Genomic DNA, 14,679 nt, shown 5'->3' on the forward strand with positions numbered 1-14,679 from the left:
AGGGTTTTATGGAGGCATTAAAAGGAAAGCTGTTGACTTGCTCATTCCTCAATTACAGTGTCTTTGCAAAGGAACCTCCTCGGCTCACTGATATCCACCTTGCCAGTGCTCCCTAGCCTTAACATTCTCTTTTTGCAGCAGGCAGTAAAATCCCCATTGTCAGTTGTTAGAAAGGCAGCCATGTTATTGCTCCCTCTGAGTACTCAGACTTGTCATCTGACTGCTAGACCTTAGAATTGCCATGTGGAACAGGTCACATGCTCTCCAGTACCTTGAAACACCCAGTATTGTCCCTGGTGGTGATAAAGCCTGACAAGATGCATATCGGTGGATCAGGCTGGACCCCATTTCAAAGATACTGTCAGTTTTCCCTGAATCGGCAAGCTGACACGTCTGCTGCGATTCTGTGTTTTTTTTTTTGTTTTTTTTTTATTTATATCATCACGGTCACAAATCTTCTATAGAACCCAACAATTTTTTAGTTTATCCAGTAAATGATTCATTTTTTGTGTTGTTCTAGCCTTTCTGCTAATGAGTCTATGGTAAATAGCCTTTTAATAAAATGTCCTTGTATGCACAACTTCAATCTATTTGAAGGGTGGAGATTGTGCTTCTGAATCTGGGAATACATAATGGAAATAAAGTCTTCTGAAAGTGATAACGCTTTTATTAACTTCTATTGTTTACTGCCAGAAATTAGCGTTCAAATAGAGAAGACTCCTAGTGCATTTGTGAATATTTCAGAAGGATGTTAATTGTCCCCAAAATCGCTGTGTCTTTCCATATCGATAGAAGCTGTTTCTTTTATGTGTAGTTCAAAATCCTCATTAGACTCCTGAAATCTCCCCACATTATGAATCCTACTTAAAAGATAAAGTGACTGTTTAAATGCATGGTAATGAAAATTCATTTGCAAAGAAGTTTATTTAGACACAAGCCTTTCAATCTGTGAAATAATTCTCTAATTAAAAAAAAAATAATACACCTAGAGACATTTTGAACATTGAGTTTCTAGATAAGATGGCTGCTTTGTCTGCCTAAACGACATGATAAATGTGAAATTGTTTTCATCTTGAACTGTTTTATTAGAAGTTTTTCTGAAAATGCGGTCAGACTGTGAATTCCTGTTTGCAGCCCATACAAACATCTGCTAACCTGTAACAGTTGGTTGAATTACACAAATAAGGCATACGTGGGCTGTCTTGTAGTTGCAATATATTCCTCTGTGATAAAATTGACACTTGCTTTTTTTATGGTTGTGTGTTGGATCACCTGAATCAATATAAGTTGAATCACATGCTTGTCTTTGACATTTCTTGGTTATTCCAATTGTTGGATAGATCTCTCTCCCACCTGACTGTTTCAGTGAATGCATCAATTCACCACTCCCTCTTTGGGCACTCTTGAATCGCTTGACCCTCAGGCCGATTCTGACACTTCTTACATACATACATGCATAAACCTTCATTTTTTGCTAGAACGTTACTTAAAACTTCCAAATATATATTTGTTGAAAGCTGAGACCCTGAAGAATAAAATGGTGGTTTAGTTTTGACAGGTAAACACTTCCAATTCTGCTCGGATTACCTAGGTAACAGGACACGTCACAGGTCCCTAAAGACTGTGGGACCATTAACAAAACGTTGTGCGGCTTATGTGCAGTGGGCAGCTGGCTATGTAGCGGAAAGCAGCATAGCTACAGTTAGGATGCCAACGTTGGGAACCTGAAGACTAGTGAGGACGGCGCTGGATCTATGGACAGGTAAGTGTCCTTTTATTTTATGTCAGCAACTACAGGATTTTTGATAGAAGATCCACCACCAGAAAATCCAAAGTCTTACCGGGGAGATTGAACTCAGACAGGTATACACCTAATGAGTCAATCAAGCTTGTGATTTAATATACCCAAGGGAAGACTGCCTTAGCCGACACGACCTCCAATTAGATGGCAAATTCCAAGGATAGACCTCAGTGGGATTTGTTTCAAACAGGAAACCGGATAGATGAGTTCTCTGGTATAATGTGATTATAAAAAAGAGAAGGGAGGCACATAGTGTAATTCCGTTTTAAAATGGGAAATATTTAATATAAAAAAGGTAATACACTCACATTTTGGTAGATAAAGCACTTGTGATAAAAAGCAGTGGCTTCAGCAGAGCGTTCCAACGCGTTTTGTCTCATGGGACTTCATCTAGAGTTGATGAAGTCTTATGCAATGAAACGCGTTGGACCGCTCTGCTGAAGCCACTGCTTTTTATCACAATCGCTTTTTTATCTACCAAAATGTGAGAGTATTAACTTTTTTGTATTAAATATTTCCCATTTTATAACTGAATTACACTATGTGCCTCCCTTCTTCTTCTTTTTTTTTTATAATCACATTATACCGGAGAAATCATCTATCTGGTTTCCTGTTTGAAACAAATCCCACTGAGGTCTGTCCTTGGAATTTACCATCTAATTGGAGGTCGTGTCTGCTGAGGCAGTCTTCCCTTTGGTGTATTACATCACAAGCTTGATTGACTCATTAGGTGTATACCTGTTTGAGTTCAATCTCTCCGGTAAGCCTTTGGATTTTCTGGCAGTGGATCTTCTATCAGCAAGTTTTCTAGCATGTTTTTTTATTTTGTTTTCAACTCACAATGATGTCCACTTTTTGATTTGGTTTTAAATTGTTTTTTGGACATTTATATCACTATATTGTTTACCTTATGGTTTTCGCCAATGTTTTTTCACCAGTGATATGCCCTCTGGACTTTATCCTTGGACACCATTTCATTTAAGGGTTTTTTTTTTTTTTTTTGTCCTATTTGCACATTGTCTATATTGTATTGATCACTTTTTGTTTAGAGGTTTACAGTTCATGTAAATTTTGTTTATATACACTTTCCAGTCTCAGTTCACACTGTGATCTTATTCTCTACACGTTCTATATTTTGCAATTGATCCTTTGCAGCACTGGCTGCTACCTCATTATCCAAAAGAGACAGCGCTGTATATTTGTTTTGTTTTTCATATTTGAAAAATATTCTTATTGGTGTATTTGTAATATTTATTCCTCAAATATTATAAATGTTCTATACTGATTATGTGTCATAGGTCACAGGGTTAGGCTTTCCTGACATTCCTTTCTTTTGATGTTTTAGGCACAGTTATCTAAGGCCCTGGAAGAAGCTGGGATGCAGAAACAAAGAGCTGAACTTGTGAGTATGAAAGGAACTACAGTACTAGGAATTTCTGGGGAATATATATATATATATTGTGACATTTGCTTTAGCTGTGCTTCTATCTGACGTTTCTGAATTAGTGTTGCTTTATTGAACCAACAAATGATCATCAGCACATTAGACCAAACATTTGGCTGCCTGTTTATGTCCTTCGTTTCCCCCTGTATAATTTGTGTTCTTTTAATAACCGCTCCCCCACCCTCATGTCCATGAAGCTGTTGCATTCCAATTGGCATGAATAGGACTGACTGTATGGGGATGCATGGATTTCCTGTGCATCCCTGTGCAGGCAAACATGGCCTTCCCACGTCCCCCTACATCCATGAGAATGAGGCCTTAAAGAATATGTAAACCCAGCGTTTCATATTCCTGATATGTGTCTGTTGTGCCATGTAACTGTAAGAAAGATGATCTTGTTCTCTTTGTATTGCTTCCTTTGTGTGCTATCTCTGGTGTTCCTACCAGTGACTCTGCTTTACAGACCCAACTAAGCAGGAAAACACACTGTGGTCAGTTCTTTGGCTATGCTGGGAACTCTGCGTGCTCTCCATTGATCAAACTTATCCTGATACCTCCACCCCCTGCAAAGCCTTTTACTGGGAAGATCAGTGTGCTGCTGTTTCCTCTCCCCCCGCTCCTATGTAGCTGAGAACAGAGGGAATGTGATCACTTATACCAAAAAATATATAATTTTTTTTTTTTTTATATCTATACACAAATGTTTTGTCTTTCATTTCTTTTTAAAACTGAATGGATTGTTTTACAAGGTGATCATTTACAATTACTTTAAAGATGAACTTCACCCTTATCAAAAAAAAATAAACAAAGGCACCTTTAGAAATATTTAATGATTGAAATCTGCATACAGATACTTGTAGGTAATTGTAGGCTTTTTGTTCTTTCCAAACATTTTTTTCCTCATTTGTGTATATGTATCTGTGGTCATTTTCACTAATGGCAGATGCATCCTTTTCCCTTTACTGGAATTCTGCCTAGAACTCTGAATCTGCCCCCTGGCACATATGACGGGAACTTTCTAGGTTGCAGCTGTCAGGCCCTGGTTACATTACCAGTGCCTCACTCCACTAGGAAGAGAAAAAAGCATTAACTGTAGGTAAAAGCAAAACGTGTTTGTTTAACTATTAAACATAGAGCCGCATGCTGAAGTGATTAGTCAGGGGTGAGAAAGGCCAATTTTAAAATAGAATTCCGGGATTAACCCTAAATAAGCTTAAAATATTCCCTCCCCCCTCATAACACCTATGCTGACTAACCTGTGCAAGAAATTTGCATATACTTACCCAATTTCATGCCACTCTAGCTATCATGTGTCATCCAACAGCAGCTGCAGAGGAGATGAGAGAGGAGGGAGCTCTGGCAACAGATAAACGATTGAAGCCTATGGGTCACGTCATTGATCCAAGCTTTACCAGTAGTTGTCAAACGCACTCTTCTCCCCCCTGTTGCCGGTTGCTGGCTGACACAGGGAAGATCACATGACCGGACCAGAGTGGCCTGAAAGTATGTTAAATATATGCATCTTTATTATACAGGTTAGTTAGAATAGGTGTTAGGAAGGGGGTATTTTTAAGTTTACTTGGGGATATCCTGGAATCCTACTTTAAGCCCTTAGTTCTCCTTTATTTTCTCTTTATGGTTCCAGTGTCCTCTTGCTTACTGCTCATTGCAATAGTTCCGCTAGTTTCACCTTCAAGGTACATAAAGTATCTCAGAAAAGTGAGTATACCCATCACATTTTTGTAAATATTTTATTATATCTTTTTATGTGACAACACTGCAGAAATGGCACTTTGCTACAATGTAAAGTAGTGAGTGTACAGCTTGTATAACAGTGTAAATTTGCTGTCCCCTCAAACTAACTCAACACAAAGCCATTAATGTCTAAACCGCTGGCAACAAAAGTGAGTACACCCCTAAGTGAAAATGTCCAGATTGGGCCCAAATAGTCATTTTCCCTCCCCGGTGTCATGTGACTCATTAGTGTTACAAGGTCTCAGGTGTGAATGGGGAGAAGGTGTGTTAGATTTGGTGTTATCACTCTCTCTCTTTCATACTGGTCACTGGAAGTTCAACATGTCACCTCATGGCAAAGAACTCTCTGAGGATCTTAAAAAAGTATTTTTCCTCTACATAAGGATGACCTAGGCTGTAAGAAGATTGCTAAGACCCTGAAATTGAGCTGCAGCACGGTGGCCAAGACCATACAGCGGATTAACAGGACAGGTTCCACTCAGAACAGGCCTCTCCATGGACGACCAAAGAAGTTGAGTGCGTCATATCCAGAGGTTGTCTTTGGGGAAATAGACGTATAAGTGCTGCCAGCATTGCTGCATAGGTTGAAGGGATGAACTTATCTGGTTCAGATGGTGTCAAGCGCGTGTGGCGGCAACCAGATGAGGAGTACAAAGACAAGTTTGTCTTGCCTACAGTCAAGCATGGTGGTGGGAGTATCATGGTCTGGGGCTGCATGAGTGCTGCCGGCACTGGGGAGCTACAGTTCATTGAGGGAACCATGAATGCCAACATGTACTGTGAAATACTGAAGCAGAGCATGATCCCTTCCCTTCAGGGACTGGACCGCAGGGCAGTATTCCAACATAATGACCCCAAACACACCTCCAAGATGACTACCACCTTGCTGAAGAAGCTGAGAGTAAAGGTGATGGGCTGGCCAAGCATGTATCCAGACCTAAACCCTATTGAGCATCTGCGGGGCATCCTCAAACGGAAGGTGGGGGAGCGCAAGGTCTCTAACATCCACCAGCTCCGTGATGTCATCTTGGAGGAGTGGAAGAGAACTCCAATGGCAACCTGTGAAGTTCTGGTGAACTCCATGCCCAAGTGGGTTAAGGCAGTGCTGGAAAATAAAGGTGGCCACAAAAAGGATTGACACTTTGGGCCCAATTTGGACATTTTCACTTGGGGTGTACTCAGTTTTTTGTGTTAGCAGTTTAAACATTAATTGCTGTGTGTTGAGTTATTTTGAGGGGACAGCAAATTTACACTGTTATACAAGCTATACACTCACTACTTTACATTAAAGCAAAGTGTTATTTCTTCATTGTTGTTGCATGAAAAGATATAATAATAAAATATTTACAAAAATCTGAGGGGTGTACTCACTCTTGTGAGATACTGTAACTTCTTTGGCAAACTCATAATGACTTGTATGTTCCTGGTCATAAATCATGATTATGAAAATCTGTTGTCCTACTGGGGGCACTCTGTCTCCCTCACTTGTTTTTTTTTCGTATCTCCATTCCCCCACACCTACCTGTAAAGGTTCCAGTTTCCTTGCTTTTAGTAAGAGCTATCCTGACACTAGTCCCTGATGTAGTTGCTTTTTGGGACATAATGCTCTCCTTTGGAGGCTTCTCTAGTCACATATAAACCACTTTTTTGCTTAACTTCAAAAGCTGTTTTCCTAATTATTTTGTTCTCTTAACCCCTAGGCACTGACAGTATGCAAATATGCGGCTTCTCGGCGGGAGTGCCTTTGCACCGAGCGGCTGCATATTTGCGGACCAATTTGCAGAGACAGCTGTGTCCTAGTGGCTAATGGAAAGCTCCTGATTGCATCCTGCGATCGGGAGCTTTCCAGTCACATGCTCATAAAGCCTGCCCCACCTCCTGGTATCTGAAACCTCTTAAAGGGCTGGGAGGTGCCAGTGCAAAGGGGTAACTAAAGTGCTAATTTCCCTTGGGTTTTGTGTTGTAAACCTCTAGGTATCTAAATTTCCCATTACTGGTTAATAATAATGTGACGAGTCCAAGCTGTGAATCTCTAAGATAGTAGCTATGTTTAATACATGTAAATATGTAATGCTTCCAAATATATCTTTAACCAATTTATCTCAATTCTTCTTTTTTTGTTTTTTTTTGTGCTTAAGAACGAGCCAGTGTTGGCTCAGTATAATTCACATTGGTTTGATCAAGGCCTGCCCTTGGGGCTTTTTAGCTGTGCGGGGGAAGAGACTGAGATGCAGAATTGTATATATTGTACAGTTTGTCATGTTTTCATTGTCTCTCATTTAGCATAAGGTTCGTGGGTAACCTCCAGGAGCTGCGTCGTTGCTAATGGCTCCTGTGCCCCAGGGAGAGAAGCGAGGATTCATTTTCCTGAAATATAACTTTAATTTGTTAGGAAGAGAAGAAAAATCTGCCTTATAATCCAATCTACATGGCATACAAATTGAGTTAAACGATTAGCCTTTCAGATTAGGAAGTGCTTGATCTTTTGTCAGTGTCATCTTAATGACTCGTGTAACACCTTTCCCGCCCCCACCTACCTTTATATTTAATATTGCTTTGTTTGAAGTTTTGCCATACATTTATGGCTTCTTGGCACACTTTCACTTCTTGCATTAAGTTGAGATATAAATGTTAAAAATGCTCACCAGTCAAAATTGAAAATGAAACATTGAAACACATTCAGGGAACATAGCCTGTTCATTAATTTTGTATTACACCTTGCTGGGCTGCAGCAGTACAACAGCCCTAAACCCAACTCCTCCATGTTTACCCCTCCCTGTTGTTTATTTTTTTGGCCTGTGCTTACCTGTAAATTACCCTATAGGTGGTATAGTTTTTAATAACATCAAGGCCAGAGAGGATGGGTTGGGTGATGCTGGTCATTACACAGTCCAAAAGAAGATGCAGACAGTACAGAAAGAGCTTTTGAAGTAAGATAGGAAGCTGAGGATTCTGGATACCATCTTTAAAAATATGTAAGAAAATTGGTTATACAGGGGTTGTGCGCTACAAGTAACTTATTACTGGGGAAGCAATGCAAGCTACAGCACAGCAAAAGACAGTCACACCAAATGTAAAATCCTTGTAACCACATTCAGTTAAACAAGTGGAAAATGCAATTCACAAATACAGACCCTAGGAGGAGTAGTGTATTGTAGCCCAGCACAAGACATTAGAGATGGGCCGACCACCCCACCCGGTTCGGTTCACGCCAGATCTCTCAAATATTACAAAAGTTTGGAGACAAACGATGCACCCCATTGAAGTCTGTGGGACCCGAATTTGAAAAATCAAAAGCCCCATTTTTTTCAAGGCTTATATGCAAGTTATTAGCCATAAAAAAGGTTATGGAGGCCCGACTACTTCCCTAGGGAACCCGTACCAATGCAAAAAAAAAAGTTTTATAAAACATAGTTTTTGAAGGAGCAGTGATTTTAATGATGCTTAAAGTGAAACAAAAAAAAAGAAAAAAATATTTTAAATATAGTGCCGGGGGGGGGGGGGGGGGGGGTCGAGCACACATCTGTACCATGTATAGAACCTGCTGCAGCAAAACTGACATTTTATAAAGAAAAAAAGAAGACATTTAAATTGATTTTCCCTGCAAGCTTTCTTTATTTAGAAAAGCTGGAATTTAGACGCTGGGCAGGTGGGTGGCAGGAAGTGTTTTTTTTTTTTTTTTTTTTTCGCTGCAACAGCTGGGGCAGAGAAATGTGCCTGCTATACTTTACAGCTGGTGGTGTGCTGCTGGCAAACATGTTGCAAGAACCTGTGACACCCTTTGCTATACCATCATCCCTGTCAGTGGTGACTGCTGAGATGTCATGAGATATAGCGGGAGTAGACAAGAAAGGTGAGGAGGAGAAGATTTGTGGTACCCAAATTGCTGGTGATTTTCCCATGCTTGATCTGCTTGTGGCAGAGATTGCAAATAGCACATGTGCTAAAAAAAAATGCCCACACAGCTGAGCTGTGGGACGTGGGCCAGAAAATAACAGCTCAACAATCTGCTGGAATAGGGTGGCTGATCTTTGCTCTTTCATGATGGCTGCCTCTGGAGGACATCTTGCCTCGCTGGGGTTTTTTCTCCCCCTCACTTAACTTTTTTGCTCTATTTAGTACCCAAGTTGCGTCAGTGACCTCATCATCATCCTTTCCATCCTCATCACTGGAGCCAACTTGGCAATACACTGTGGCTAGGGATCACGACTGCCAATTTGTTGTTCATCAGTGTTCTCCCCTCTCTGTAGGCTCATGTTACTCCCTTCCTCTACCTCAGAGCTAGAATCAAGTAATATCTGTGCATCCTCAAGAAGCAAGTGGCCAACGCTGTGTTCAAATAATTTAGCTGACTCCTCCATGCATGATGCTGCGACTATGGCAGGAGTAGTTGTGGACAAGGAGGCACAATAAGCCGCTCTGGCAGCTGCGGTGGACTGCCCACCAGTGTCAGCTTGGGTGATAGAGAATGAGGATGGTTTAGTAAGCCAGTCCACTACTTCTACATCCTGTGGCTGGATAGCATGGGCAACATCACTAAACAGAGACAAATGTGCCCTGCTTGAGGACAGACCATGTCCATCTTTTGCCTGTTGACACAGACGCAGCTGGCCCCCTTATAGTGGCATGGGAATGTCTGCATCTCCTTGTTGGCCTCCCAGACATTATTGGGGGAGTTATTACCCAAATTTAAACAACAAAAAAATGGAAAATGTGTGATTAGATGCACTTTTTTGAAAAAGTGGTGTTTCGTGCACTTTAAATTAAGGACTGATGCTGATAGAAATGTAAAAATGATTAAAAAACTGCAGCTGACAATTAAAAAAAAAAAAAAAAAAAAAGCGACAGGCAGGGGACAAAAAACGAACATCAACCCCCCCAAAAAATGGCAATACAGCACTAAATGTTATGTAATGCTGTGTTAAACACTGCACTACACTGACACACTATACTCACACACTATACTAACACTGCATCGAACGACCCGCATATTCGGGTTTTTGCCAGAAAAGCGCTGTTCGGGCCAAGCTTTTGCTTGGCTCAAACTTTTTGACCAACACTATTAGACATTAGAGTAAGGTGGCAAAAAACTGAGTCCTCATGAAAGTAAAGTCTGTTTAGAAAAGAACACTGCATCATCAGCAGACTCTCCTTCGTGCGAGCTCTGGAGTCTTCTTTCCAGTACATATAAGGCAAAAAAAGAGGGGGAGGGGGAAAGAAACACCATTGTCTAAAGCTGGCCATAAATTATACAATTTTCTTATTCAATTTCCTTTAGATTTGCATTCAACTATGTAGTGCAATGGCCTGCCTGATTGCATGCAAATTAAGTGTTTAGGTTTGACCTTGTATTATATGGTTTTGGTAAATCTAAAGGAAAATTGTACAAGAAGATTGTATAATGTATGGCAGGTTTTGCCTATTATACGTGAAGATATGGATAAAAAAATGTCAGAAAGGTAGGTATTGCACTCACATACACAAAGATGAACCCAGCATTTCAGTATGTATAATGTCGGCTGGCAGTGGCTTCTGGAATCTTTCAATGGATGTGGAACAATAAAGAAAATGAAAAGAAGAAACTACTGTCTAAGTGTAGTGATTGGTGAAGGAACTCATAGAAAATGGTGAAAGAGTAGGTATTTTACCCACATAAATCATCTCAATAGATCTACTGTGAAGACCTTGTCAGGTGCAAACTCATACTTCAGTATGTAACCATATCAGTGGACACAATTTCTTATAGGGATATAAAATGATAAAAAACAAAGGAGGACAAACAACTCTCAATGTAGTATTAGTAAAAACGGTGGTGTGAAGAGGAGAGTATAAATGCACTCACATTTGGGAGCTGAAGCAATGGCAGTGGCATCTATCCATGATGTTGATAGTAAGCACAGCGAGGTTCCTGGTGGATATCTCGTCAGCCAGTGGGGGTACACTGTTTCCCAAGTATAAAACAATTGTAGACAATGAGGAAGTTTTTGCCACTGTAAGTGTAGTATTTATTATAACTGATAGAAAAAAAGTAAAAACAGTATTGCACTCACATTAGTAATACACAGATAGGCATTATGCACCAAAACCAGCAGATGACACCATTTTCATGGAATCCAATGGAAGGTAAATGGATGACACATCTCCAATGACCAAAGATGTATGGGCTTGTCAGAGAGTGGAGCAAGCCCACTAAACTGAAAAGAGCCGGCACTGATAGTATGCAGTCAGATGGGTGGCAGTAGTGGACAGCAAAGAGGTGTTATTCAACACCAACAATAAGGCCTTAAAGCAGACCTTTCCTCCTTTTCACTAAAAATCACATAAGCATACAGCATTGCATGCTGATATGAAACAATCTTACGTTTTTTGCATTTATTGTTTTTCTACTTTCTGGTAGAGTGAGGCACTGGTCATGAACCCTGGCCTCACAGGTGTATCCTCCCGTGTGCTTCTGATCTCCTCAAGCCTCTTTCAGCCACTTACTGTGTACATACACTCCCCCTAACTATAGCTGCACCTCACTGGAGCATCTTTCTGATAGAGACCGTGGTGGACCATGCCTGGGCAAGTGTGTTTGCGCAGCTGCTTGAAGTCTCCACCAGGGGCACATGTTACAACACAAAAGCACAATTAAGTGATAGTTGTCTCTATGTAACAGGAAGTACCCCCCCCCCCCAAAAAAAAATGTATCCCGGACCCTTAAAACAGATTACACAGTGTTTGTGCTGTGTAATCTGCCCCCCTCTAAACTGTAAAAAAACAACTGTCTGAACCTGTCACTTCCAGTATCCCCCTCTCTGCACTGACCACAGAAATCGGGGCTGCTGAGCCCTGACCACCGTGGTCAGCATACGTCCCTTCGTCATCTGCAGCCCAACTCTCAACTTTCCTCTCTCCCCCTCGTCTCCTCCTCCCTGCCTGTCAGCTCCGTGTCTGTCTCTGCCTACCCCGCGCCCCCCCCCCACCCATTCCCACCGCTATTTGTACAAATACAATTGTATATATGGTCACTGCCAGCCCCTCTATCATAGTTAGGTATAGCAAACTGTTGCATATCTTTTTTTTTTTTTTTTTTTAACAGGCTTGTGCATTGACAGACGTTGTGCATTTGGGGCCGCACACCCACCCCTGCATGCCTGTCAAATTAAGATGTGTGACTGTGACCTAACAGCCGCTGTATGCCTATTTAATAAGATAGGCTGCCTGTAGACAGCTGCCTACACATAAACAAATGGCATATTCACTCTGCATGCGCCTCTGCAGTTGTTTGAATGAGGCAGGAACATCTAAACATTGCACATGGGGAATACAACATTTTTTTGTAGAAAAGCTAAACACAGGTAAGCAAGTGTAAATAGGGCCTAATTATTTTCTTGATTTCGCCACTTAAGGGTCATGCACACTGAGCTGCTTTTACAGGAGATTTGCCTATAGAAACTGCTCAGTGTTATCCTATGTGTCCATGCCCATTAGGACGTTTATAGGCATATTTTAAGTACAGCATTTAGAGGCAAAAAAAAACCTTCTGGATTGTGTTTTTCATTGGAGTTTTTTGGCAGAAAGAAACTCCTAAGGCCTCATGTACACTGCTGCTGCTAAACGGACGTTCAGAGGCAGTTGGATGGTTTTTTCAGCTTCCCCTGAACTCATCCAATGTTAGCTTATGTGTACATGTACACAGGTTCGTTTTAATGTTGTTTTTAGGCAGTTGCGTTTATAGGCTTTTCTTTGAAGGCAAAAAAATGAGTTCAGATGCCAAATTTTCTGACGTTTCAGACGCTAAACGTGGTACTGGTGCTAAGCCGCGTTTTAGTTTAGAAGTGTTTTTAACCACTTAAGCCCCGGACCATGGCTGCCCAAAGACCAGAGTACTTTTTGCGATTCGGAACTGCATTGATTTAACTGACAATTGCGCGGTCGTGCGACGTGGCTCCCAAACAAAATTGATGTTCTTTTTTCTCCACAGAGTTTTCTTTTGGTGATATTTGATCACCTCTGCGTTTTTTATTTTTTGCGCTATAAACAAAAAAAAGACAATTTTTAAAAAAACATTATTTTTTTACTTTTTGCTATAATAAATATCCCCAAAAAATATCTAAAAAAAAACTTTTTTTTTTCCTCAGTTTATTCTACATATTTTTGGTAAAAAAAATCGCAGTAAGCGTTTATTGATTGGTTTGCACAAAAGTTATAGTGTCTACAAAATAGGGGATAGTTTTATAGCATTTTTATTAATACTTTTTTTTTTTTTACTAGTAAATGATTTTTATCGTGACTGCGACATTATGGCGGACAGATTGGACACTTTTGGTGCGATTTTGGGACCATTCACATTTATACAGCTATCGGTGCAATTAAAAATGCATTGATTACAGTGTAAATGTGACTGGCAGTGAATGGGTTAACCAATAGGTGGCGCTGTAGGAGTTAAGTGTGACACGACACTGATCACCGCTCCCGATGACAGGGAGCAGTGATCAGTGTCCTGTCGCTAGGCAGAATGGGGACATGCTTGTTTACATTAGCATATCCCCGTTCTTCCTCTCTGTGAGACGATCGCGGACATCGAGTCCGCGGGACCCTTGATCACACTAACGGAGGTCGCGGCGGGCGCTTGCGCCCGCAAACCGCTTCTTAAAGGGCAACGTACAGGTACGTTAATCTGCCTGGTCATGCCCTTCTGCCGACGTATATTGGCGTGAGCCGGTTGGCAAGCGGTTAAAGGTGCCCTATTTTTTTTTTTTTTTTTTTACATTACAAAACTTAAAAATGATAGCAAATGATGAAAAAACCCCATTAAAAAAAAAAAAAAAAACTTGTGATTGCTTGCAATGCTTAATAGACCATTTTTTTTACCCCTAATGAGCCCATGATGCAATCCAATACACCATTAGCATTGCTGTTAGCCAAAGTAGAATTGGAATTTGACCTATATGTTAGATTTTAACCTTATGACCCCACCATTGAGCTTGACCCCAGACTTGATCAAAGATAGTTGCATGGAATTTAATATCTGGCTTTTTTAATTGCATTTTGCCCTTGCATTTTTTTTAATTGCATTTCTAGGTAGCTTTGACAATGATTCACAGGATTGTCTCTTCCCTTCACCCCAACCTGTTATCTTGGACACCCACCCTTTATCTAAGTTCTAACTTATCTAATCGGTGTCCTCAACCTGTCAGATATTTTCTAAGTCCCAACTTCAGCAGGCATTTCATACCAATGTTTACTCAGTCCCCATAACATGATTCTCAGGTTAGGGTTATGGTTTCCCCCTGAAGAACAAGGTTAGGGTATAGGGTTTCCCATTAGGGTTAGGAATTAGGGTTTCCCGTTGGGGTTAGGGTTTCCCCCTGAAGAACAAGGTTAGAGTTTAGGGTTTCCCGATAGGGTTAGGGTTTTAGGGTTTGGGTTTTCTGTAAGGGTTTCTCCCTGAAGAACAAGGTTAGGGTTTCCCCCTGACGAACAAGGTTAGGTTTAGGGTTAGGGTTTCCCCGTGAAGAAGACGGTTAGGACTCAGGGATTTGAATAGGGACCTCCTCCAAAGGTTAGAAGGTCAGCAGGCTGGTCCCCAGAGGTCAGTGGTAAAGAGGCGTGGCTGACCCACCCCCACCAAAGTGTTCAGTCTACCCCAATTTATGTGTATATATATTTATATATAATAAACTACGCAGCTGTA

General features: G+C 40.9%; 1 protein-coding gene across 1 annotated transcript in view; it reads left to right on the forward strand.

The window, feature by feature from the left end:
- The window catches only part of MAD1L1 (mitotic arrest deficient 1 like 1), a 1,251,441-nt gene that overhangs the window by 528,082 nt on the left and 708,680 nt on the right, over positions 1 to 14,679 (forward strand). Inside the window, exon 13 of the mRNA XM_073636726.1 lies at positions 3,147 to 3,203. Coding sequence (XP_073492827.1) covers positions 3,147 to 3,203 — 57 coding nt within the window. The remainder of the gene's footprint in view (positions 1 to 3,146; positions 3,204 to 14,679) is intronic.

The sequence above is a fragment of the Aquarana catesbeiana genome, linkage group LG06 (genome assembly GCF_042186555.1).
Source record: "Aquarana catesbeiana isolate 2022-GZ linkage group LG06, ASM4218655v1, whole genome shotgun sequence".
NCBI lineage: Eukaryota > Metazoa > Chordata > Amphibia > Anura > Ranidae > Aquarana > Aquarana catesbeiana.